This window comes from Amblyraja radiata, chromosome 1, assembly GCF_010909765.2.
Source record: "Amblyraja radiata isolate CabotCenter1 chromosome 1, sAmbRad1.1.pri, whole genome shotgun sequence".
Classification (NCBI taxonomy): Eukaryota; Metazoa; Chordata; class Chondrichthyes; order Rajiformes; family Rajidae; genus Amblyraja; species Amblyraja radiata.
In genome coordinates this window covers 132,772,050-132,797,992 of record NC_045956.1, presented here as the reverse complement: position 1 = coordinate 132,797,992, position 25,943 = coordinate 132,772,050, and the positions used below count along the sequence as shown (strand labels likewise).

The 25,943-nt window shown below is 39.1% G+C and overlaps 1 protein-coding gene across 8 annotated transcripts in view; it reads left to right on the top strand.

Moving 5' to 3' along the window:
• rusc2 (RUN and SH3 domain containing 2) overlaps nucleotides 1-25,943 on the top strand; it is a 101,575-nt gene that overhangs the window by 68,351 nt on the left and 7,281 nt on the right. For 6 of the 8 annotated variants that reach the window (XM_033031041.1, XM_033031032.1, XM_033031023.1 and 3 more), the window contains exons 3-10: nucleotides 2,385-3,176; nucleotides 7,614-7,799; nucleotides 10,865-11,008; nucleotides 11,733-11,809; nucleotides 14,009-14,183; nucleotides 18,532-18,637; nucleotides 19,803-19,849; nucleotides 22,639-23,614. In XM_033031041.1, the coding sequence (XP_032886932.1) occupies nucleotides 2,385-3,176; nucleotides 7,614-7,799; nucleotides 10,865-11,008; nucleotides 11,733-11,809; nucleotides 14,009-14,183; nucleotides 18,532-18,637; nucleotides 19,803-19,849; nucleotides 22,639-23,614 (2,503 nt within the window). The remainder of the gene's footprint in view (nucleotides 1-2,384; nucleotides 3,177-7,613; nucleotides 7,800-10,864; nucleotides 11,009-11,732; nucleotides 11,810-14,008; nucleotides 14,184-18,531; nucleotides 18,638-19,802; nucleotides 19,850-22,638; nucleotides 23,615-25,943) is intronic. The other 2 variants (XM_033031056.1, XM_033031072.1) reach the window with 2 other exon arrangements.

Below are 25,943 nucleotides of genomic sequence, written 5' to 3'. Positions count from 1 at the left end.
CCATCTAAGTTTCCTTAGCAGTGTTCTCATGGCATCATTATATGCCACCTTTAGTCTCTGCAAACTTGTCTTTCCATAGTTCGACCACAGGTGCGCAGTGTAGAGTGGTGTGCAGTATGCTCTAAATAGCGACATCTTCACCACATCTGCACACTCACCAAATTTACGCAAGAGAATATTTGCCTGTACATACAGCATGCGTCGTTGCCTATAAATATCCTCATCATTTGTTCTGTAATAATATGCCCGATATTTTACCTTATTACAGACATTAAGATTATTATCAGACAATTTAAAATCAGGAAATTTTAGACATTTATCCTCTTTGGTTCTACAGATCATAACAGCATTCTTACTAGCATTATATTTAATATCATGTTCCACACCATACACAGAACATTTAGTAAGGAGCTGCTGGAGGCCAGCGCTAGATGGACTAAAGATCACAAGATCATCTGCATACATAATATGGTTCACTAAAATATTACCAATCACGCACCCAGTATTACAGGCTTTCAATTGTTTAGACAGATCATCAATATAGAGATTAAAAAGGACTGGGGACAAAATTCCCCCTTGTCTAACACCATTGCTAACCCCAAATGGGGCTGAGACCCTTTTGCCCCATTTTATTTGCATAGTCTGGTGGGCATACCAGTAGGCCAGAATTCTCACAATGTATTTAGGCACCCCTCTTTGACTCATTTTACCAAACAGCTTTCTGTGATTAACACGGTCAATATTGATACCTTCTTGTCCAGTTATTGAGCAGTTTATATTCCTGGTAGACAAAAATGCTGGAGAAACTCAGCGGGTGAGGCAGCATCTATGGAGCAAAGGAATAGGTGACGTTTCGGGTCGAGACCGTTCTTCAGAGTCTGAAGAAGGGTCTCGACCCGAAACGTCACCTATTCCTTCGCTCCATAGATGCTCCTTCACCCACTGAGTTTCTCCAGCATTTATGTCTACCTTCGATCTTTCCAGCATCTGCAGTTCTTTCTTAAACAGTTTATATTCCTGTGCAGCTTCTTTGCATCGCATCATTGTTTACTTTTCCATCAATGTGATCTTGCCAGGCAAATGACATTGCTGTATCATAAGTATTATGCCCTACTAGAACATTTAACCAAGAGTATATTGAGGGAAACCTGTTTAGGTCAATGGTATTTACTTATGTAAAACTATAACTGATTGCAGGCACACAGGCTGAAACCCCTCTTGACCCCCAGCCTATCAATGTAGATTGAAGATTACTGTCAGTAATTATAGTTTTATTGTAGCTTGCATGGTATTATGTACGTAGCTATTACATTTCAATTTGGGTTCTGAGCCATGTTTTGGATATCAGCTGTAGAAAATGTTGCCACAAATTTTTTTTTCATGTAATCCCTATTTTTAGGCACTGTGATGAAATTTTGTCAGAAAACTAACACAGTACTTCATGCAAGAATGGCCTATTTTTATAAATTTTAACTGATCTTCTATATAGAGACAGCTGAGCATATTCAATTATGTTAAGCAGTGTCCAATGCATGATTTATGCTACTTTTTTGCATAGCTTTTACTGTGTGTATAAACTTATCGTTGCCACATACCATAGCTACATAAGTAAGTCTTAACCAAGGGCTAAGGGTTGTTTCTGAGTTGCTTATCTGGGATGCTGCTGGAGATTCCAGCAAAGAAAATCCTTTCAGGGTGGGTCTTTATTTTAAGGTAAGTTCTTGCTTTATTCAAATATTCCCAGCTTTACACCAACCACAATCTTTCATCTTCTCTCTGATCTCTTCTTTAACCTTTTCCCAGATATCTTGCCTCAAAAACCTACTTGCCACCACCTGCCACCACATCTTCTGTCCTCATCCCAATCACTCATCCCAACTCCCCTTCCCCAAAATCCAAACCCTGGTCCTTTCTTCCCCCACCCTTCACTACAACAACATCCAATTTCCCCCTCTCAACCTTGGAAGAGATCACTGAGATAAATTATTTTCCCCAGTTTGTGCACAAATACAGGACCCAAAATGTTCTATTCACGTTCGTTACACACACCCTCAAACAGCCCACACATAACTAGTATGTGAAGATACATCTGATCTACAGTCTTTTAAAGTGTGTAAATTCTCATGTTGAGCAGACACTTCAAATAAAGGTGTATTGTTTAATTATTAATCATTTTTAGTATTATTTTGAAACATAATCAATTTTGGTGTAAAATGTATCTATGGTCTCTTTTAACTAAACTGTTTTTTCAATAAATTTCATTCAATAATTTGAATCATTCAATTTCAGGGCAACTTAAATACTTAAAAAAAATATTTAATATACTTGGCATTCTGTTGTTTTTCATCTTTATCACCTCTCTTCTTTATCTTTTGGTACCACAGGTGATGGAACAGAATTCAATGCAGTTATCCGTTATAGTAAGGAACAGCGCCCTACAACATTACCCATTCAACCTTTCATTCTGCATCATCCATTGAGCAAACAGTTTCCCAGAGTTCGACCAGTGCAAAACCACAGTAAATCTTCAGTGTCGTATATGTACAGTATTCCAAATAGTCAGCTGACAACAAATGAACATTCAAGTGGTTCATCTAGTTCTTCGAGTGGCATGTTGTCATTGGAAAATGTATCAACAATAGATCAGTCACAGAATGGATTTAGCACAGACGAGAGTGAGAAACCAGGTAGCTCTTTTCCCGTAAATGAATACTGCCTACGGAGACCCATGCCAGATGCAATTAGGCCCTCGCCATTGGGAAGTTACTCGCCAATAAAAAGCGATGCACCCATCTTGCAGAGTAGAGACTCATCATCTTCTGGAATGTCATCAGACAGAAGTTTTGGTGGCCACCCGCCAAGAAGTAGATCCTGTCCTTTATCTGCAAATCTCCTTCCAATGCAATCGCCTCCAGCAAAGGTTATTTCACCGAACAGAAAACACCTTCCACAGATCAGAGATGAAAGGAAGAGTCCAAAGGAGGCCCCGAAGAAAGAGGAAAGATGCTTTCAACCTGCACAGAATTTTACTTTTTCTTCCCAAAAAGTAGTGTTACCAACATCAACTACCGTACCAGTAAATGATGTCAAGAATCATATGAACAATCAATGGGATAACAAAAGCAGAAGTGGAAAAGCAACACTACTTCATCATATGGCATCGGGTTTCATGGCTGGTAAATGTCTGACTTTACTTTCTAACAGTAACACAGCAGAATGTAGGTATAATGGCCAAAATCTTAATTACATTATTATTTAACTCTAATCCATCTGTTTAAATGATTGTCCCAGTGAGAATCCAACCTAATCATTCATCTCTTGTGGAATGTAGTTATTTGACTCAGCACTATTGACCTTGACTTGCATGCTAAGATATCAAGGGGAATAAAAGTACCCTTCTGGCAACTTATTTTCAAGTAAATGAGGACCTGGAACAAATTAGCATTAGCAAAGCATTAGAATTGGAGATGCACAGGACTGAAAGGTGATAAATCTCAGGATTTGATGACCTACAATCTACAGTTTTGAAGGATGTGGAATAAATATAGTGAATCGACTGCTGCCGTCTTCCAAAATTCCATAAATGTTAGAACTGTTCACACAGGCTGGGAATAACAAACATAACACCAGTGTTCAAGAAAGGAGGGAGAGAGAAATCCAAGAACTAGTTTAGAGATACAGCATGGAAACAGGCCTTTCAGCCTACCGAGTCCACGCCAACCTTCATTCACTCGTTCACACTAGTTCAACGTTATCCAACTTTCTCATCCACTCCCTACAATTTTACAGATGCCCATTAACCTACAAAACTGCACATATTTGGGATGTGGGTGGAAACTGGTACACTCAGAGGAAGCCCACGCGATCACAGAGATAACATACAAACCCCACACAGGCAGTACCCGTGGCCAGAATGAAACACAGGTCTCTGATACTGTGTGGAAGCAGCTCTATCAACTGTGCCATTGTGCCACCCTGGCGTTCCAGTTACTTATTGATTGGTTATGTAGAAGAGTCCAGTCCTAGATACTGGGGATCTTGATATGGGAAGAAATTAACAGTTAGTATAAAAAATATACTGAATTGATGGGTATGCAAGATAAATGTGTGTTGCAGAGCAATGGATAAATGAGGAGGAATAGGGCTAATGAGATTGCAATATTGTGATCCAGCATGGATACAATGAGTGGAATGGCATCTTTCTGCGACAAAATGCAATAAGTTAGTAAATTCTCTCTCGAACCACTAGCCTGATATTGCTACTGAGAAAACGGTAGTATCTATTACTAAGGAAGTCATTGGAGGCCAGTGGAAAATAATGGGATTAGGTAGAGTCAGCATGGAATAGTGAAAGGAATATCATGTTTCACAAATTCTATGGACATATTTCTGATTGTAACCATCAGAATGGATAAGGATGAACCAGTTGATGTGTGTTTACATTTTCAGAAGACCTTAAAGAACATGACATACAAAGACATTATTAAGTAAATTAAATTACAGATTTAGCCTAGATTGTAGATTGCTTAATGGCTAATCATAATGATAATGATACTTTATTAGCCAAGTATGTTTTGCAACATGCGAGGAATTTGATTTGCCATACAGCCATACCAATAAAAAGCACCAAAACACCACAAAATACATTTTAACATGAACATCCACCACAGTGCAGTGACTCCTCCGCATTCATCACTGTGATCGAAGGCGAAAAAAGTTCAATCTCTTCCCTTCTTTGTTCTCCCGCGGTTGACAGGGCGATCTTGGCTCCTGTAGCCGGCGATCAGGCCCTTCACGTCGGGGCGATCAAGCTCCTGCATCGGGAGGGGGAAATCTCAGCTCCCCCGCACCAGGCGATCTGATCCCGGGTCGGGGCTGGTCGAAACCTTCTGTGTCGTTTGGAGCTCCTGACATCGGTCTCTACCCGAGAATGCGAGCTCCTCGATGTTGAAATCCGCATGTCGTGGTTGGAGCGTCGATCCCAGGCAAGGGATCAGCTCCGATGGTAAATCTACATCCCCATAGTTGGGCTCAAAGTCAGTCCTGAGTAAGGCCTCCAGCTCCATGATGTTAGGCCGCAGAGCGACCGGAGATACGATCCGGAAAAAACAATCGCATCTCCGGCAAGGTAAGAGATTGAAAAAAAGTTTCCCCCGACCCCTTCCCCCGCCCCCCACATAAAATAAACCAAAGAACATTGACACAAACTTTTTAAAACACTAAAATTAACCAAAAAAAGACGAAAAGACAGACTGTTGGCGAGGCTGCCATCGCTGACGGCACCACCCGGTGGATAAGGGGTGGACATTATGTAGTTATAACGCTGCACAAATTCGTTCTTGACATCAGCTGTTCAAAATCTATGGCAATGAGGGGTCTATATGATATATCCAAATGATGATGTATAAAGTTGTAGAGACTTCAGTAGGATGTAGACAGTTTAATTGAATGGGCAAATATATGGCAATTACATATAATATGAAAAATATGGTTCCCAATATTGGTTAAAATGAAAAAGAAAATACACTATATTTTAAATGATGAGCGATTGAAAGTTATTGTTTTTCAGAAGGACCTGAATGTCGCCATAAACTGAAAGTTAACATTCAGGTTCACTGCATGTTACCTTTTATTACAAAAGGACTTTGAGTACAAGATTAGGGAATGGGAAAGCAGTAAGGGTTCGTTAGATAGTGGGTTAATAATATGAGGAGAAATTAAGCAGAGAAAGCTTGTGCTCTCTTGAGCTAGAAGAATGAGGGATGAATCATTGAAATATACTTATTCTTATGATACACAACGGAATAGATGTGAGATTATGTTTTTCCTGGTTAGAATGTTGAAATCTGGGGGTCAGTCTCAAAATAAGGGTTTGGCCATTCAGGACAATGGTGAGGAGAAATATCTTCACCTGGGGCTATTAGTGAGTGCTGTACCTTGTGGGGCTGTGGAGATTCAAGTTCAATTGCTGAGAATATTCAAGATAGAATTTTGTTTTAGATTTTCGGGCAATCAAGGGATATGGGATTATTACAGGGGCGGGCACCTAATGATGTCGAACCGGATGGCATCACTCAGCTGCAGACTTCTGCTGCCTCAAACGCAAGAAGAGAAGACAGGAAGTTGTCAATGCAATAAATATTGGCCTTTATCATTGAATGATGGAGCAGGAACAAAGAGTCAAACTTCTTTCCCTTTCTTCTATATTTTATATTTTTAAGCATTCACTTTTCAGTGATGTGGTGGCCAATACATCCCAACCTACTGGCAATAGTTGTAACTTCCTTATCACAGAATTCTAAGGTTCAATTTGCATCAATATTTAGAATGGGACATATTTTTCATGAAACAACAAAGCTAGTTTAGAATAAACGTATTAGCGGATAAAATAAATGTTTATTTGTGCAAGGCTAACATTATTATTTCCCAATATTGCAACAGAATCTTTCCAGACACGAGCACACTAAAAGGATGGGAGGAAGAAGTTAACCACAATGACTAATCTTCATGAGAGAAGGCAATTATGCAACTTTGGGAACTGAAGTGATGAAATCAGGACTGGTGATTTTGAGTCCGACTATACTTTGGCTGAGTTCATAAATTCATAGATTATAGGAGCAGAATTAAGCCATTTGGCCTATCAGGTCTACTCTGCCATTGAATCATGGCTGATCTATCTTTCCCTCTCAACCCCATTCATCTGCCTTCACCCCATAACCCCTGACACCCATACTAATCAAGAATCTATCAATCTCCACCTTAAAAATATCCATTGACGGCCACGGCTTTCTGTGACAATGAATTCTACAGATTCACCACACTCTGACTAAAGAAATTCCTCCTCATCTTATTTCTAAAGGTACACCCTTTTATTCTGAGGCTATGGCCTCTTGGTCCTAGACTCTCCTATGAGTGGAAACATCTTCTCCACATCCACTCTATCCAAGCATTTCACTGCCACTTCTTTGCCTACTCTCCCAACCTTCTGCATAGTCCCTGTATTCTCTACACTATCTGCCCCTCCACTTACCTTCGTATCATCTGCAAACATGGCCACAAAACCTTCAATTTCCTCATTCAAATCATTGATATACAACATGTAGAGAAGCAATCGAAACTCCGACTCCTGCGGAACACCATTAGTCACTGGCAGCCAACCAGAAAAAGCCCCCTTTATTGCCACTCTTTGCCTTCTGCCATCAGCCAAACTGCTATCCATGCTAGTATCTTCCCTATGATACCATGGCTTCTCATTTTCCTTAGCAGCCTCACATGCGGCACCTTAGCAAAGGCCTTCTGAAAATCCAGATAAACAACATCCATTGGCTCTCCTATTTCCAGCTATTTCTTTCCTCAAAGCATTCCAACAGGTTCATCAGGCACTTTCACAAAACTATGCTGACTTTGATCTATTTTAACATGAGTTTCTATGTACTCAGAAACCTCATCCTTATAATAGACTCTAAAATCTTACCAATCACTGAAGTCAGGCAGAGTTGGCATTTAAGTTTATTGTAAAAGTTTTTAAATCAGAGAAAAATTATTTCTCGTGTATTTTAATTTTCTAAACTCTCTCTTGCTCTTATGTGTTTTCCATCTATTAACTATTCCAGCTAATCACCTCACACCTCTGGCTTTGAAATGGAGGGAATATCGCCGAAGAAATCCACTTGATCCTGACCGTGTTAAAAGATTTGGTTGCAATCTGGAGCCTAAACAATCAGGTCCTGGGATAACCAAGAAGAAAGCCTATCTGGAATTTTCTAGTGGTGTTAACCATGTTCGTTCAAGGCTACATGGTGCAGTTTTGTTTTGTGCTTTTTGAATTAACAGTATAGGCGTCAACCTTATTAATAACTTCAAACCCAGAATCCATATTTATTTCTATTTACTACTTTATCTTTTTTTTAAATAATTTAACTCCTCATCTACTCCGATTCCACATGTAAATTCTAGCCAATGTAAATTATCCCAATGTTCCTGCTCATTTGAGTGTCAATGTTAATGACATTTTGGCAACAGTAATTTTAAGGTGTGTGATTGTTGACTTAAACTCAGAATATTGCCAGTGTTAACCTAGGTGGATCAGTGGTTCAATTATTGAAAGCATCAACAAGCTACATGAGAAGTAATTGATAGTCATGATTCCTCAAAAGTGGAATTTCTAAATGGAAGCAAAAGACATTCAAGGGAATGATGATAATGATGAAATGGACCAAATTTGGTAGTTTTCATGATAATACTGGGCGTTACCATCTGAAATTGATGAGTGCACTTGGAAAAGATAGCTATCTTCTTTCTCACATAAATTTAATAAAGGCATAATATTGTTCTTGGAATTGGTGTTGACAAACAGCAATTCCTTGAGAACGATACATTGGTATGTAATACAGGCCTTATCGCTTATAAAGGTCCAAATTGTTGGGATAAAGTAAAATATCAGAGCAAGAAATGTAGAGAAATCTATGAGAAATGAATTGTCTTTATAAAATCTGGAAGAAATAGATTAAATCATAGGAAATGTCTGAGCCAAGTGACAAAAGCAGCTGCCCGTATTGTGAAAAGAGTGCTGACTTTTCACCAACATCTTTGAACTGAATTACAAAGATACTGCATATAACACAATGGGCTGATTTATACCAAATGAGGGTCACAATTCTAACACAAACTACTGCCACTCAGCTGACCTACACAAGGACTTTAATGGACCCAGTCTGGCCAATACTGAGGGCAGACACAGAATGCTGCAGTCACCTATTCCTTCTATCCAGTGATGCTGCCTGTCCTGCTGAGTTACTCCAGCATTTTGTGTCTATCTTTGGTTTAAACAAGTATCTGAAGTTCCTTCCTACAACATACTGAGAGCAGATGCTGTAACATCTATTACTTCCTCAGTCATTATACTCTGTGTTGAGCCTACCCTTGTTTCAATCCTATGGCATCAGACTAAGCAATCAGATCTCTGATCCAATGCCATATAAAATGATCAGTGATCCCATTCATTTTATTGGGATTTTGGCCTGGTGAATGGGAAGAGTAAGTGTTCTTCTAATTCAGTTTTAGTTTAATGTTTTATTAATTTGTGCTTTCTCAAGAAATGGTTCATTTATTCATTTATTTCCTTCCCACCTGGTGGTAACTTGCCATTGAGACTTTATGTATTTTATTCCCAACTCCTGGTTGCAGATGATTAGCAGTAACAGGCCTCCACATTTGGTACAAATGGGCGGCAACCACAGGCAGCATTAGCAGGAAATGGTTAGCATGACCTGCCTATTAAGCAATGGCTCCATTGAGCAGATGCTCAATGGTCTTTGGAGCTTGTGAAACTGGAGGATGCATACATAGTCATGATATGAGAGGAAGTAACTTGTTCATGCGATAAGCTGTCCTTTATCGCATTTTTTTAATACTATAATTTCACATAGTCAATTGTTATCAGTTGATTTACAAAAATGCAAAAAATCATGGGTTACATGCACCTTCATCACTGTGTGATCTCTAGCCAAAATGGGTTCAGTTTTCCTCTCCATTTCAACACCTACCCCCATTCTCATTTTTCATTTGGGGAAAATGATCAGCAAATTACCCAGCTCACTGAGATCCACAAACCTTCTGCAAATACATTGGCCAAACTCAAGAACTTACCTTACTGAATCAATTGAATTGAAGTGAAAGATACAGCATGGAAACAAGGTTTTTGACCCACCGTCCACGCTGACCATTGACCACCCGCTCACATAAGATCTTTGTTATTTCACTCCCTACACACTAGGGACAATTTACAGAGCTCCAAATTAACCTAAAATCCTCATGCCTTTGGGATGTAGAAGGAAACCACAACACCTGGAGTAAACCCAGGTCACAGGGAGAACGTGCAAACTCCACATACACAGCGCCAGAGGTCATGTTCAAACCCGTCTCTAATGCTGTGAAGCAGCAGCTCTATCAAATGTGCTGCCCCAAATACTTACAGTCTACCTGCAGTTAGTGCATAAAGTGCTAATTTACTCCAAAGCTCTGTAGACGGGGGACAAAAATAATACTTTCTAGCATGTGTCCCAGAATTACACTTGAATACATTTATTTATATCTCCTTCTTGTAGCCTTCCATGAAATAATCCAGCTTCAGTATCTATCATGTTTGAGCATTATTTTTCCAGTTTCTAAACAATTTCAATTAAGGTTCCCTGTGGGGTCCACCTTCCAAGATGAAATAACCTTGGATTTCTTTGTCTCTTCTGATAGCTGAGATTTTCCATCCATTGAAACTCCTGTAAAACATTTGTGGTTCTTCTATATATTATTTTGTCTGTGGGGACAGCAACCCAATAATTTGTACTGATTCCTAATTTGTACTGAATAATAGAATTTCTGATCTTTTATTTTATTGTCCAGGTGATCTCTTAATCCTGTGTTTTTGTAGTATTAATCCCAGGTCATCCTCCTACTCAGCAAATTTATATGGTTTCAGCATTAATGGTGTTGCCCCTATTTAAGATTACATTCTGTATTTATCTATATTAAATGACAATTAGGTGTAACATATTTTTATCAAACACCATGGTGTGCAGATAGTTTCCCCATAGCTGCTGCCAGAACATTGCTGAAGATAAATAATTGCCACACTTAATAAAGAAACATTGAAGTATGAAAGAAAAGTGGCTGCTGAATTAAATTTGCCATGTTAGTCGTCTAATCGTGTAAAGTGTGTAAAATAGAACACAGTGTATGAGTTAATTCTGGAATCGAGTGAGCTGCTCTACTGGAAAATCAGCTTTACGTGGAAATTATGTTTTTGATAAACTTAAAATGTCACATTTATGTTGACATGATTTATATAATATGATTCCCTTTATTGTAGGCCAATCTGTGAAGCAACTTCAGAACTATTACAGTGATTTCTTTCCTGATTATTTTTCACTGGCTGAAAAACCCCCTGCAGAGTTCTGTTTGTCACCTGATGGAACCAGTGAAAGTATCTCCATTGATTTACTACAGAAGAAAGGTATGTATCTCCTTTTGATATAAACAGTATTGGATGCAAGTTACTGAAGGTTGCTAAGCCAGGGATATTCATGCGATACATTCAATCAATTCATAGAGATTGTATTTATCTACGTCAAAAGTTAATATTTCAAATATTTTACGTGGTCACAAAGTTGCATTCATATCAGAATAATCATTCTTACTCAACGAGATTGATCGTCATCATGTTTAATAATGTTACATTTTTCGATAATTTTCACAGAAACTTAATGATACAGTAGGCAAAACATTTGAACTAAAAACTGAAAAGATTTGGCCTGTAAACCTTTTGGCAATTCTTCCTTGTATTATATTTAAAACAAATGATATCAATAACAGTCTAAATAAATTACCTGGTTATGGAATAATACATTACTTTAAGTTAAGACATATAACATAAAATTTATATGATTGTTTTAGTCTTATATAAATCATCTATTGCAATAGGTGATGGTGGTAGCAAAATTAGCTCAGGATATCTCCAGTTTCCAACCCATGGACGCTTCTGCTATGGGGCCGTTGTTTTAGTGACCTATAACTTTTAGTTTATTGTTACATAAAATTTCCCATTCCAGTGATCATCAAGGTGATTTTTTTTCAAAAGGGAGAAAATGATGAGCATTAAAATTTAACAAAAAACAATACAAATCTGCACTATATCAAAACCAGTACCTTTACTTGAACCTTTTTATTTTTTATGATAGGTCTTGTTAAAGCTGTGAATACTGCTGTTGATCTGATTGTAGCACACTTTGGGACAAGCAGAGATCCTGGCGTAAAGGTAAGATGAATGTAATAATGTTTTAATGTTCTTTTCCCATTCTTTTACTATTTCAATTAAAATCATCTAAATGATATTTGATTTATTTAGTTGGCAGTCAATACCACAATAATAGACCCTTCAGCCCATGATGTTCGTGTTGTTCATAATGCCAATCCAATCTCATCTCCCTGCACAAGGTCCATTTCTCTCCATTCCTTGCCTGATCACGTGTCTGTCTAAATGCTTCCAAAACATTGCTAACGTATATGCCTCTGCGACTTTCCCTGGCAATATGGTAAAAATTCCCAGACTCCAATGGTGCAAAGACCATTAAAGACAGCATGAGCAGGTCAGGAAATTAATTTGTTGATCTTGCGTGCTTCCTGTTTTGCGTTACCTTCCATCATCTGTTTTCCCCATAAAAACAAATTATTTTGTTGCCTCTCTATGGAAACGTCAGCAAATTCCATACATTATACCAAAGTGGGTTTGCATCCTGACCATTTAGAATTAGCTGTAATGATTGGTTATGGTTTAATGGTGCTTTATTGTCACTGCGCAGTGAAATTCTTTTTGCATAAATCATACATGTACGAGTCGCCATATTTTGGCACCATTTACAAAAGTGTACATGTACAAAAAGTTAGTGTGATAGATTAATCATAAAAATACCGACAGATGGAGGATAAATGCTGGGATGCTACCTTGACCACAAGAATGCCATTGGGTTTTTTTTTTAAGGTCGTGGAGGATAAGTACCATATCTTTAAAAGTCCTAGGATTGTATTATTTCCCTTTGATTGTGGTCATTGTTGACCTTTTGATAAATGTTAAATTGTTAAAATGTTAAATAAATAATCAACGCAGCACCCATCTCATTAACTTGCTTGTTGCTATCACGTTTATTTGAATAAGCTCTTTTTGAATTCCTGCTATATTTATATATTAAATTTCTGTGCCAACATGAAACTTGGCAGCTGTAATCGGGCTGTTACCGCTGGGACTAGTGCTTGGCCCCCAAATATTTACGCAATCTATATTGATAATTTAGCTGGGGGGGCAAATATAATATCTTTAATCGCATTAAACTAATGAATATTGAATCTGAATTGAGAAATAACATGTTTGGAGTACAGTGTGGGAAAATGTGATATGATCTCATTTAAAAAAAAAATGCTGAGTATTTTTTAAATAGTGAGTTATAGGTAGTTCTGCTTTAACGCTTGTTTCCGTACTGTGAACTGGATATGATGTGAGTGAAGCTTTGGGAAACATTTGTATTACACAGACAAATGGGTTATAACACGATTTTGTTCAGGAGCTAGAGATCTACATGAAAGTTAATCACCGCTCAGCCTCTTGCATTCCAAGGAATAAAGTTCTAGCCTGCTCTATCTTTCCCTGTAGCTCAGGCCCTCAAGTAATGGCAACTAATCCATGCACTTTTCAGCTTAACAACATCCTTCCTACAGCAGGATGTTCAAATCTGAACACAATACTCCAAAATGTAGCCTTATCAACGTTCTGTACAATTGCACCAAAATTCGATACTCTATACCCTTGTTACATTTGTCTTTATAACACAATTTTGTATAACATGAGGTTTCTTACGAACATAGTATTGCATTATAACAGAACTTCCTGTATTGTGAAATGTTGTTGCTCAAAGAAATCTTTGTGAACTTATGTGCAAGTTACTAAAAACTAACATGCCGTTGCAATTAAGATTCGAGTGCAGGAGTAACAATTTCTTATGGCAATTACATAGGACCTAGGTCACACTACACTGGAGTATTGTCCATAATTTTGGTCTCCCTGCTCAAACAGGATATACTCCTACTACAAGAAATGCAGTGGGGATTTCCTAGTGGGTCCTCAAATGACTGGCCTGTCATACAAGGAAATATTGATGAATTTGGCCATGTTCTCTGGGAATGGGAAGAATGTAGAAACCTCACTGAAACATGAAAATTCTTAGGGGGCTCTTAACAGGATAGTCACAGCAAGGATGTTTTCCCCCATGCCAAAGAGCATAGAACTAGAGGTCACAGTGTCAAAATAAAGGGTAGGCTATTTCATCGAGTATCAATTCTATGAAAGATTTGCTGATAGAAAATTACTCACCACATTTCTGAGCTCACTTCATATATAAGGGTGCAAATGTTGTCTGCACCATGTCAAATACATTGTTTGACTTGTATTGCTTTTGTCTTGCAGGCGAAACTTGGCAACAGTAATGTCAGTCCCAACATAGGCCACCTGGTACTTAAGTATCTTTGTCCAGCAATGAAAGATATTTTACACGATGGATTGAAGGCATATATTCTGAATGTGATTGTAGGACAAAGGAAAAACCTGCCATGGACTGTGATTGAGGCTTCCACTCAGCTTGGTATGACATGTCATTTTAGCATTGACTGGAAAAGTCTTAATGCATTCATTTCCCAGTTATTATTGTCAGTAAATACTAAAAAAAAATCAATTTTCATTATCATAATCACACTTTATTAGCCAAGTATGTTTTGCAACATTCGAGGAATTTAATTTGCCATATAGTCATACCAATAAAAGGCAACAAAACACACAAAATACATTTCAACATAAACATCCACCACAGGGACGCCTCCACATTCCTCACTGTGATGGAAGGCGAAAAAAAAGTTCAATCTCTTCCCTTCTTTGTTCTCCCGCGGTCGGGGGCCTTGAGCCTTCTGTTGACGGGATGATCTTGGCTCCCGTAGCCGGCGGTCGGGCCCTCCGCGTCGAGGCGATCAAGTTCCCGCATTGGGGGGATCTCAGCTCCGCGCACAGGGCGATCGGACCCTGGGTCGAGGCAGGTCAAACCTCCTGCTACTTTGGAGCTTCCCGACATCGGTCTTTACACGAGACTGCGAGCTCCTCGATGTTGGAATCCGCAGGCTGCGGTTGGAGCGTCGATTCTAGGAAAGGGATCGCAGGCTCCGATGGTAAGTCCACGGCCCCACGGTGGGGCTCAAAGTCAATATCGAGCAAGGCCGCCAGCTCCATGGTGTTAGGTCGCAGAGCGACCGGTGATACGATCCGGAAAACAATCGCATCTCCGGCAAGGTAAGAGATTGAAAAAAAGTTTCCCCCGACCCCCTCCCACACCCCCCACATAAAGCAAACCAGAGAACATTAACACATACTTTTAATAACATACTAAAAATAACAAAAAAGATGAAAAGGCAAACATACTGTTGGCCAGGTTGCCATCGCCGTTGAGTATACAGAACAAACTGGATCCTGAACCTTCTTGGGTAAAGAAATCCAACTATTCACTACCTGGTGAGTGAAGACATTTCTTTTAATCTCTGCCTGAATGTCAAAATTATTTTCAGATTATGATCCTGACTCTAGACATCCCAGCTGGAACAAATATCAAATACGCATTTACCTGCAACATTCTTCCAGGTGTAAGCGAGTACTGGTCTAGTCTGCTTAATCTTTTCCCATAAAATAAACCTTCCTGGAAACCCATCTGGTGAACTTTCACTTCATTTCCATTATCACAATTGTATACTTCCATAGGTAGGGAGAAGGCACTATACAAAATATTCCTGATGTAATACAAGTATTGCACATAATTGAAGCGACAGAGTTCTAATCGTGCACTCAAATCTTCTTACAGTAAAGGCCGCCATAATGTTTGTCTTTCTCCTTGCTGAACCTGCATATTTTTGTGATTCATGTTTCCAAATCCCTATGAACACCATCGCTAAAAATCTCAGTATTTATAAAAGTGAATATTTTGCTTTGCTTCACCTTTCCTTTTTTTCTACCATCATGAACACTTAATTTATTTTGGCATTATATTCCATTGTTGTATCTTTGCACATTCACTTAATTAGTCTGTAACCTGGATGTATTGCACTCAATTGCCTGATTGATTGAGATTAGTTGAGATCTTAGCACCAGTCACCGTGCACCCTACCAGTCAATACCTCCCAGACTGAAAATATCCTGTTTATTTGGACCGATCCTATTTTTATTTTCCAAGTACCTGTTGCTACTTTCTTAATAGAAGCAATTCCCTACTATTTGAGGTCTGGCTAACTACTCTACAGCTCACTTTAATGTTTTATGTGTCATTCCTAACTGTCACTGTATGTCATGTTGTCACTGCGGGCGGAGCACCAAGGCAAATTCCTTGTATGTAAATACTTGGCCAATAAACCTATTCATTCATTCATTCATTCATTCATTCATTCATTCATTCATACATTCATACATTCATTCACTTATTTCATCTACTTTTATAAATCATGACGTTTCACTTCTACCTTCCATTCTGTAGAAACCATACTAGAATGTCAGATTTTCAAAATTGCCATCAATTGCATTCAATAAATGCAGTTCAGAAGAAGTGGAGCTTCCTCTAAGGTAGAATAGTTAATAATGAAAGTAATCAGAGTAGTTAAAATGAACAAGACACATAGAACCGTGAAGTAAAATTGAGCGATCAATTGCACATGTTCAGAAAATCCAAATTGAGCAAAATCTCAACCATTGGAATAGATACAAATATAAATAGATACGTTCAGGGGCGGTTAATGTACTCCATACAGGTAATTTATATTAATATTTGAATTTGTGTAAACCATATTGTTTGTTTTGTTTTTGTTTTTGTCTTTTGTTTTTTTACCTTGTTTGGGACTTGTATTTATTTTTGTGTGGGACTAAAGATGGAAATTAGCCACTGGCTACAATCTTGCATATTACATGCAAATGTTTTATTAATATGCACTGTCCCTAATAAAATCAAAATCAAATTTAAGATATTAAGAGCAAGGAGAAAGGAATAGTTTTACAACCAAGATATTGAGACTGATGTTGGAACTGTTTATACAAAAAGACCATCACATACAATGGTGGATAGAGTGATAACCATAATCATAATAATCATAATCGTAATTTATTAGCTAAGTATGTTTTGCAACATACGAGGAATTTGGTTTTGCCATACAGTCATACCAAATAAGCACCAAGACACACAACTACATAAACATTTGACATAAACATCCATCACAGCGGCTCCTCCACATTCCCCACTGTGATGGAAGGCAATAAAGTCTTATCTTCTTTCCTCCTTTCCTCCCGCGGTTGGGGGAGTCGAACCATCCACAGCCGGCGATCGAGCTCCCACATTGGGGCGGTCTGAGCTCCCGCATTGGGGCGGTCGAAACTCCTGCGGCTTGGAGTCCCCAAAATTGGTCCCTAACCAGGGACCGCAAGCTCCACGATGTTAAAGTCCGCAGCTCCCGCAGGTTGGAACACCAAAGGCCGACCTCTGGCAAAGGGATCGCCCTCTCCAAGATGTTAATATCCGCAGGCTCCACAATTTTGGATCTCTAGAAGTCTATAAACAAGAGGCCACCAACTCCACGCTGTTAGGCTGCAGTGCAGACGGAGATACGACATGGAAAAAATTGCATCTCCGTCGAGGATAGAGATAAGGAAAGTTCCCCCTCCCCCCTACCACCCACACAAATACAAAACTAAAGACAAACTAAAACATACATTTTACAACAAACTAAAAACAAGAAGAAGGAAAAAGACGAAGACTGCCCGTTGTGTGGCGCCCCCCTGGTGGTATATTGGAAATCCACTCAGCTGAGAGTTTCTGGGATCTATCTGGCTCACCTAACCATCGACATTTGGAATTCAAGAGGGCTATGGAGCCTCATCGCTGAGTATGTCCAAGAAAAGGATCAGTTGATTTTTTGGTATTCATAAAATCAAGCGATGTAGAGGTTGTGCAGGAAAGTGTCTCACAGGTAGAATGGTGGGACAGATGAAAGGTGCTAAACATCTCTGCTGCTATTCATTATGGTCCTAGATACGGCAATACAGGCGACCCCTGCGTCATGGCCATTCAGGTAACGGACATTTATCTTTGCAGAATTCACAAATGAATACTCCAAAAGTTGAGAAATTATTAAAATTTCTCTTTCACAAATTTGTATGAAAAAAAGTAAATAAACACAATTTTTTTTTCAGCTTGCATTTCTTGGTACATTTTCCAGGAACACAATGCCCCTGTAATTCAGTATTCAGTATTCAGTATTTATTTAATATCATTTTAACTAAGTGCTTGCATACACAGATGAAACGAAAAAAACGTTTCTCGATCAGTTTCCATTCAGTGTAGCTAATAAAAACAGGATAAATACATAGAGCTTTAAAAAAATTTAAATTACCATATCTAAAAACAGAAAGTAGGCCTAAAATTTACAATAAAATTAAAACAGACATTCCGACCGACAGTGGCTTTGCTTTGACAGGTGCCTAGCTGTCAAATACAAGATCACCTATAGTACTATTTTACTGCTTAATGTGGCCCAGCTTTGCATTTAGCAATGTTAGTTAAAGAATAACACAAAATGCATGTCATGTACAAAATTGGATACAACTACATCTATGCAGTTGAGCATAATGCGTCAACACTAAAAACTAAGAAGGTGGCATGATTAATGTTTTGTTTGCAAAAGATTTTATGTTTTTCTTAATTCATGCAAAAATTAAAGCGCCAGCCAATTTAATGGGGAAATCTTGACAAATATTAAATATCACTTCAGAAATCTTACTATTATTTGACAAGTGAAGGCTCCAGATGTTATCTATTTCATTGCAGACCATTCTAACAAAGACATTCCCGATAACATTGAATGTTTCAAATAAAATGTATTTTCCTTATTTTACTCAATATTTTGTCTTTTTAGGTCCTTCAACCAAGGCACTCAACAATCTTTTTTTCAAGATAAGCCAATACTCTGAGTTAATGAGTCACAGCACAAGGTTTAATGCATTTATATTTGGCCTTCTAAAGTAAGTCCTTACTCACTGTAAGATTTTGAACAAAATATTTAATTGCAATAACAGTATTCAAAATAGTGAAAAGGATTTAACAGGAGATTTTTGGTATGATCTACGTTGCAAGATTATGGTAATTTTGGTAGAATATAAATGATTTTTTTCATAACGTTTTTTATTGAATCATTGTTTTAAACAAAAATCATAAAGTTATTTAATGGAACAAAGGAGAGTAAAATTCTCCCATTAAATTTACTTTTGTATTGCACACAGTTTTAAATATCATTGTTTACATAATTTTACAGCCCCTCTGTTTTATGCCTTTTAAGCACTGCCTGGGTTTAGTGACACGATCATCATTCATATTTATCACTTTTGAGGTTATTTTTATCACAATCAATAAAATATATTAAGTGTATTTTGTCATTAGAAGAATTTTAATCGAGAATTTGTATCTATTATAATTTGGTTATCGTGCACAAATTCCACATAAATGTGATTAACACAGGATAGATTTAATCATTTCTGGTAGAAATTGTGACCCTTATGGAATTTGGAGCTTTGGTTATAACCTACGACCTGCATTGAACTGTCAGAGACAATTAAGAGCGGATGCTGAGATCACCAATGATCTAACAATTGAACGGTCACCATTCTAACATCGATGCCTTTGATGCTGCATTTGGTCATCTCACTTTTCAAAGCTTGTGATGTTCAAAGCTTCATAAGTTGTTATTTGTATAATTGATTGCAGTCTATTCATACTCCATAAGTGTATTAGAGTGCAGCCTGCAGGTGTAACTTGAATCACTAGCAGCATTTTTTAAATGTCTGCAGGAATATCCCAAAATTGAACTGTTAGTTTTGTGAAATAATTTTTACTTCGAGTTTAACCCTTTACAAAATTCCATTCAATAGTCATTAATAATCTTTTTTTTCACTAATTTGGTATAAAATTATTTTTCAATGCATCCAATTGTATTTTTCAATGCATCCAATGCATCCAAGAGTTGTCTATGTACCGTTGCTAATGCTGAATTGTAGAATCTGCGACAAAATACAGCCTGATATCTGTTAGTTACCATATAAATAAACTTCAATCCCAGTTTAAGCATTTCTAAACTGATTGTTAGAAAGCCAGCTCAACATTTCATGTAATTTTCTTCTGTCTTTGATGCAGTATCAGATCCTTGGAGTTTTGGTTTAATCATTTATATAACCATGAAGGTAAGATGAATATTATTGCTAGATTATTTTTTCCAATTAAGTAATATATTTGTGCAGTATTAACTAGCCTGGTTTGGAAATCTCTGTTAGCACTTGTACCAACAGATGTGTGGCTGGATAAAGCAAGTGTTATCCATGCTCATGGCTCTATTCCAGGTCCTGTAGAGGAAGTTATTAGCAATAAACATGAGGACTTCACGATGCTTGTAGCCTGAAATTTTGGAGTAGCATCCTGTTGCTCCACTATTGGATGAGTAAAACCTTTCTGGCCTGAGAGGGAAAAGATTATCATATCCTCATCCTTGGTATAGTCACCACCTTTTCAATGGAATTGATCTCTCTGAAATTGGTTATCATTGATATATGACATTGTGAAACTATGCTTATTATAAGGCAACAATACTTAAATACGGTAGGTCTATTGTACACAGGCCATGTAATAACGAGAAAAGTAGGACGGCTGGTTGGAAACATAGAAAATAGATGCAGGAGTAGGCCATTCGGCCCTTCATGCCAGCACCGCCATTCAATGTGATCATGGCTGATCATCCTGAATCAGTACCCTGCTCCTGCTTTCTCCCCATATCCCTTGAATCCGTTAACTCTAAGGGCTATATCTAACTCTCTCTTGAATACATCCAATGCATTGGCCTTCTGAAGCAGAGAATTCCACAGACTTACAACTCTGGCAGAAAAAGTTTTTCCTCATCTCAGTCCTAAATAGCCTAGCCCTTATTCTTAAACTGTGACCCCCTGGTTCACCCAACATCGGGAACATTTTTTCTGCATCTAGCCTGTCCAACACTTCAGAATTTCATTTTTTTCTATATGTGAACCTCTCATCCTTCTAAATTCCAGTGAATAAAAACTGAAGTCTGAAGAAGGGTTTAGACCCGAAACGTCACCTATTCCTTCGCTCCATAGATGCTGCCCCACCCACTGAGTTTCTCCAGCATTTTTGTCTACCTTCGATTTTTCCAGCATCTGCAGTTCTTTCTTAAACATTGGTTCTATTGGTCACACACTCTTGCAACATCTCTGCTTCAGATTCATAGATACAAAAAAAATAGGTGCAGGAGTAGGCCATTCGGCCCTTCGAGCCTGCACCGCCATTCAATATAATCATGGCTGATCATCCAACTCAGTATCCCGTACCTGCCTTCTCTCCATACCCCCTGATCCCTTTAGCCACAAGGGCCACATCTAACTCTCTCTTAAATATAGCCAATGAACTGACCTCAACTACCTTCTGTGGCAGAGTTCCAGAGATTCACCACTCTCTGTGTGAAAAATGTTTTTCTCATCTTGGTCTTAAAGGATTTCCCCTCTATCCTTAAGCTGTGACCCCTTGTCCTGGACTTCCCCAACATCGGGAACAATCTTCCTGCATCTAGCGTGTCCAACTCCTTAAGAATTTTGTACGTTTCTATACGATCCCCCCTCAATCTCCTAAATTCTAGCGAATACAAGCCGAGTCTATCCAGTCTTTCTTCATATGAAAGTCCTGACATCCCAGGAATCAGTCTGGTGAACCTTCTCTGCACTCCCTCCATGGCAATAATGTCCTGCCTCAGATTTGGAGACCAAAACTTTACGCAATACTCTAGGTGTGGTCTCACCAAGACCCTGTACAACTGCAGTAGAACCTCCCTGCTCCTATACTCAAATCCTTTTGCTATGAATGCTAACATACCATTCGCTTTCTTCACTGCCTGCTGCACCTGCATGCCTACTTTCAATAACTGGTGTCCATGACACCCAGTTCTCGTTGCATCTCCCCTTTTCCTAATCGGCCACCATTTAGATAATAGTCTGTTTTCCTGTTTTTGCTACCAAAGTGGATAACCTCACATTTATCCACATTATACTGCATCTGCCATACATTTGCCCACTCACCCAGCCTATCCAAATCACCTTGCAGCCTCCTAGCATCCTCCTCACAGCTAACACTGCCCCCCAGCTTAGTGTCTTCCGCAAACCTGGAGATGTTGCATTCAATTCCCGCGTCCAAATCATTAATATATATTGTAAATAGCTGGGGTCCCAGCACTGAGCCTTGCGGTACCCCACTAGTCACTGCCTGCCATTGTGAAAAGTACCCGTTTACTCCTACTCTTTGCTTCCTGTTTGCCAGCCAGTTCTCTATCCACATCAATACTGAACCCCCAATACCTGTGCTCTCTTTAAACATTATGGTCAATATTTCCCACAGTCCCTTGAAAATTAATGGGTTCACTGCTAAATGGATTATTGTACAGTGTAACATCTTTAAAAAAAAGTGAATTGTATGTGTGTATTAAGGTACAATATCCAGCACCACCAAAACCCTGAGCATGCCAGATTAACACTTCAATTGTACTTAAATCCCTGTAGAGCAGGCTACTCATGAACAATTCCATCATAAAATGTTCATATATCTTATGTTCATAAAGTATTCACCTCAAATTTTGGTGTCATGGATTTAAATCCCAGCAGATGTTATAAATGTCAGATAACTCATCCATTGCCTTTGGTGGGGAGGTGATTTTGTCAAATCCATGTAGTGAATACATTTGGTTTTGCATGGTCTAAGTATCATGGACAGCACAAACATTGTGGGCCGACGGGCCCGTTCCTGTGCTGTACTGTTATATGTTCTATTAGTCATACATGTAGAGAAACTATGGTATAGTTCAATTTCGGCAGCTAACGTGTCTATCTATATACTTGTAGAGAAACATTTTTTCCACCCTCTGTGGAGTGTTGTATTTTGAATCCTAAGCTAACACTAAATAATTTCTTTCTTTTAGATATTATTGGAATTCACTATCTGTCCACTAGTTTCCTAGCACTGTCACACAGTGTTTGCCAAACATTGTTTGAGGAACTCCTGCTTTTGCTGCAGCCTCTTTCATTACTCCCCTTTGAACTAGATTTGATGTTTGAGCACCATATTATTCAAATGAACAAAGAGCAGCAAAAGAAAAAGGAGCAGCTCAAAGTCAAGCAGGACCTCTTGCAGTCTGTGCACTCCACCTTCCAAATGATGAGAACCAATGGCAGCAGTAACATTTTGGGATCTCAGCAGTGCAGGGAGGAAACGAAACAAAGAGCCACACAACGTGTGGTTACACCGAATGGTGCAACAGCAAAAGATACAATATTCCTCGATAAAACAGATAAAGATGTGGAGAGTGTAGAAAGGATGCAACAGGAGAAAGTAATGGACATGAGAAAGGACAAGCAAGCAGGATGGTGGTACCAACTCATGCAGAGTTCACAAGTGTACATTGAAGGGTCTTCTGAAGAATCAAAGTTTGCAAAATGGGAGAAGAGAAATAAGCAAAGTACTCCTACTTTGCCTCTAAAGTTAGATGTAGGTGTGGAGAAAGGATCACTTCGAGATGATGTCGTGGAGGGAGCAGAGAGTGGGGATATATCTGAATTACAACATTCAGACATTTGCATCATGGTGTCTGGTCTGGCTACAGCAAATGAAGCATTAGCCAGGAAGGAACTTTTAATGAAGACTCAGCTTGATGATTCTAAGAATGAAACAAAATCTTCTTGGATGGGGAGTCCTCCAGAGTCTGTGCTGAATGAACTTAAACATAGCAAAAGAAGTGAAAGTGTGGTTTCATGTGATCATGTTGAACAACCTGAAAAGAAGCAAAGTCTTCAGCACACTGAAGGCAAACAAGGAATGTGGCTAGGCCGCTTGTTTGGTGCAAGTGTAAATCAGACTAGAAAGGAAGAAGCTAAACTGGTCAAATCACAGAAAAGCAGGTAAGGCTTTTTCTCACAATCATGTTGAAATAATATTGCCAGAACCACAATATTTCATGCAATTTGGGTATTGTCAGTAAGTGCAGCATTTATCCTTGAAAGAATTGCTAGATAGACTATCTCAGCCAGCCAATAAACGACAATTGCTATGTCTACAATGCTGTGGGGGTGAACATACGGGCCACAGCAGGTATAAAAAACAGATTTCCTTCCCTAGAGATGCTGCCCGTCCCGCTGAGTTACTCCAGCATTTTGTGCCTGTCTTTCCTTCCCTAATATTCATTTGTGAACCAGTAAGATTTTTTTGGTACTATCTGGTAATTTTCTAATCGCTATCACTTGTATCATTTTTTGATTTAGAGTCAGAGAGCCATATAGCATGAAACAGGCCTTTTGGCCCAACTCGTCCAAAATGACTAAGATACCCCATCTAAGCTAGCCACTTTTGTCTGCGTTTGGTCATAGAATTATAGATTTATACAGTGTGGACACAGGCCCTTCAGCCCAACTTGCCCACACCGGCCAACAATGTCCCAGCTACACTAGTCCCACCTGCCTGCGCTTGGTCCATATCCCTCCAAACCTGTCCTATCCGTGTACCTGTCTAACTGTTTCTTAAACAATGGGATAGTCCCAGCCTCAACTACCTCTTCTAGCAGCTTGTTCCATACACCCACCACCTTTAGTGTGAAAAAGTTATCCCTTGGATTCCTATTCAATCTTTTCCCCTTCACCTTGAACCTATGTCCCCAGATCCTCGATTCCCCTCCTCTGGGCAAGAGTGTGCATCTACCCGATCGATTCCTATCATGATTTTATACACCTCTATAATATCACCCCTCATACTCCTGCACTCCAAGGAATAGAGACCTAGCCTTCAAGGAACCATGCACCTCCACTCCTCGATCCCTCTGCTCTACAACACTCCCCAGAGGTCTACCATTTACTGTGTAGGTCCTGCCCTTGTTTGACATCCCAAAATGCAACACCTCACACTTCTCTGTATTAAATTCCATCAACCATTTCTCAGCCCTCCTTGCCAATCGATCCAGATCCTACTGCAATCTTTTATAAGCATCTTCACTATCTGCAAAACCACTAACTTTTGTATCATCAGCAAACTTGCTAATCTTGCCCTGTATGTTCTCATCCAAATCATTGATGTAGATGACAAACAGTAATGGGCTCAGCACTGAACCCTGAGGCACACCACTCGTCACAGGCATCCAGTCTGAGAAGCAACCTTTCACTATCACCCTCTGCTTCCATGCAGCCTTTCGCCATGGCTATCCATTCAGCTACCTCTCCTTGGATCCCATGCGATCTAACCTTCCAGAGCAGCCTACCATGCGGAACCTTGTCAAATGCCTTACTGAAATCCATGTACACAACATCTATAGATCTGCCCTCATCGACCTTTAAAAGGTCTTCAAAAAAATCAATCAGATTTGTGAGACACGACCTCCCACGTACAAAACCATGCTGACTATCCCTAATCAGCCCTTGTCCATCCAAGTGCCTGTATAACCTATCCCTCAGAATACTCTCTAGTAATTCCAACTACAGATGTTAAGCTCACCGGCCTATAGTTCCCAGCTTTTTCCCTGAGGCCCTTCTTGAAAAGCGGCACAACATTTGCCACCCTCCAGTCTTCCAGCACCTCTCCTGTACTTACGGAAGACTCGTAAATTTAAACCAGGGCTCCCACAATTTTCCCTCTAGTTTCCAGCAATGTCCTCGGATATATCTGATCAGGCCCTGGAGATTTGTCTACCTTCATACACGATAGTGCACTCAGTACTTCTTCGACGGTAACACTGACTGCTCTCAAGACATTTCCATTGACTGCCCCAAGTTCCTCCGTCCTACTGTCTTTCTCTTTGGTAAATACAGAGGAGAAATACTAATTGAGGACCTTGGCCATCTCCTGTGGCTCCATACAGAGGTGACTGCTTTAATTCTTGAGAGGTCCCTCTCTTTCTCTAGTTACCCTTTTCCCCCTTATGTATTTATAAAATCTTTTGGGATAGTTCTGGCGGGTAGCATTAAGGACAATCTCCTGGCCCTTTTTTGCCCACCTGATCTCCTTTTTCAACTTACTTCTACGTTCCCGAAACTCCTCAAGTGATGCATGATCCCAGTTGCCTATACCTGACCCATGCATCCTTTTTATATTTTGACCAACGCCTCAATTTCCCTTGTCAGCCAAGCTTCTTTACATTTGCCTGCTTTGCCCTTCACTCTAACGGGGACGTACATATCCTGAGCTTTTGTCAGCACACTTTTAAAATCATCCCACTTGGCTAATGTTCTTTTCCCCTCAAATAAC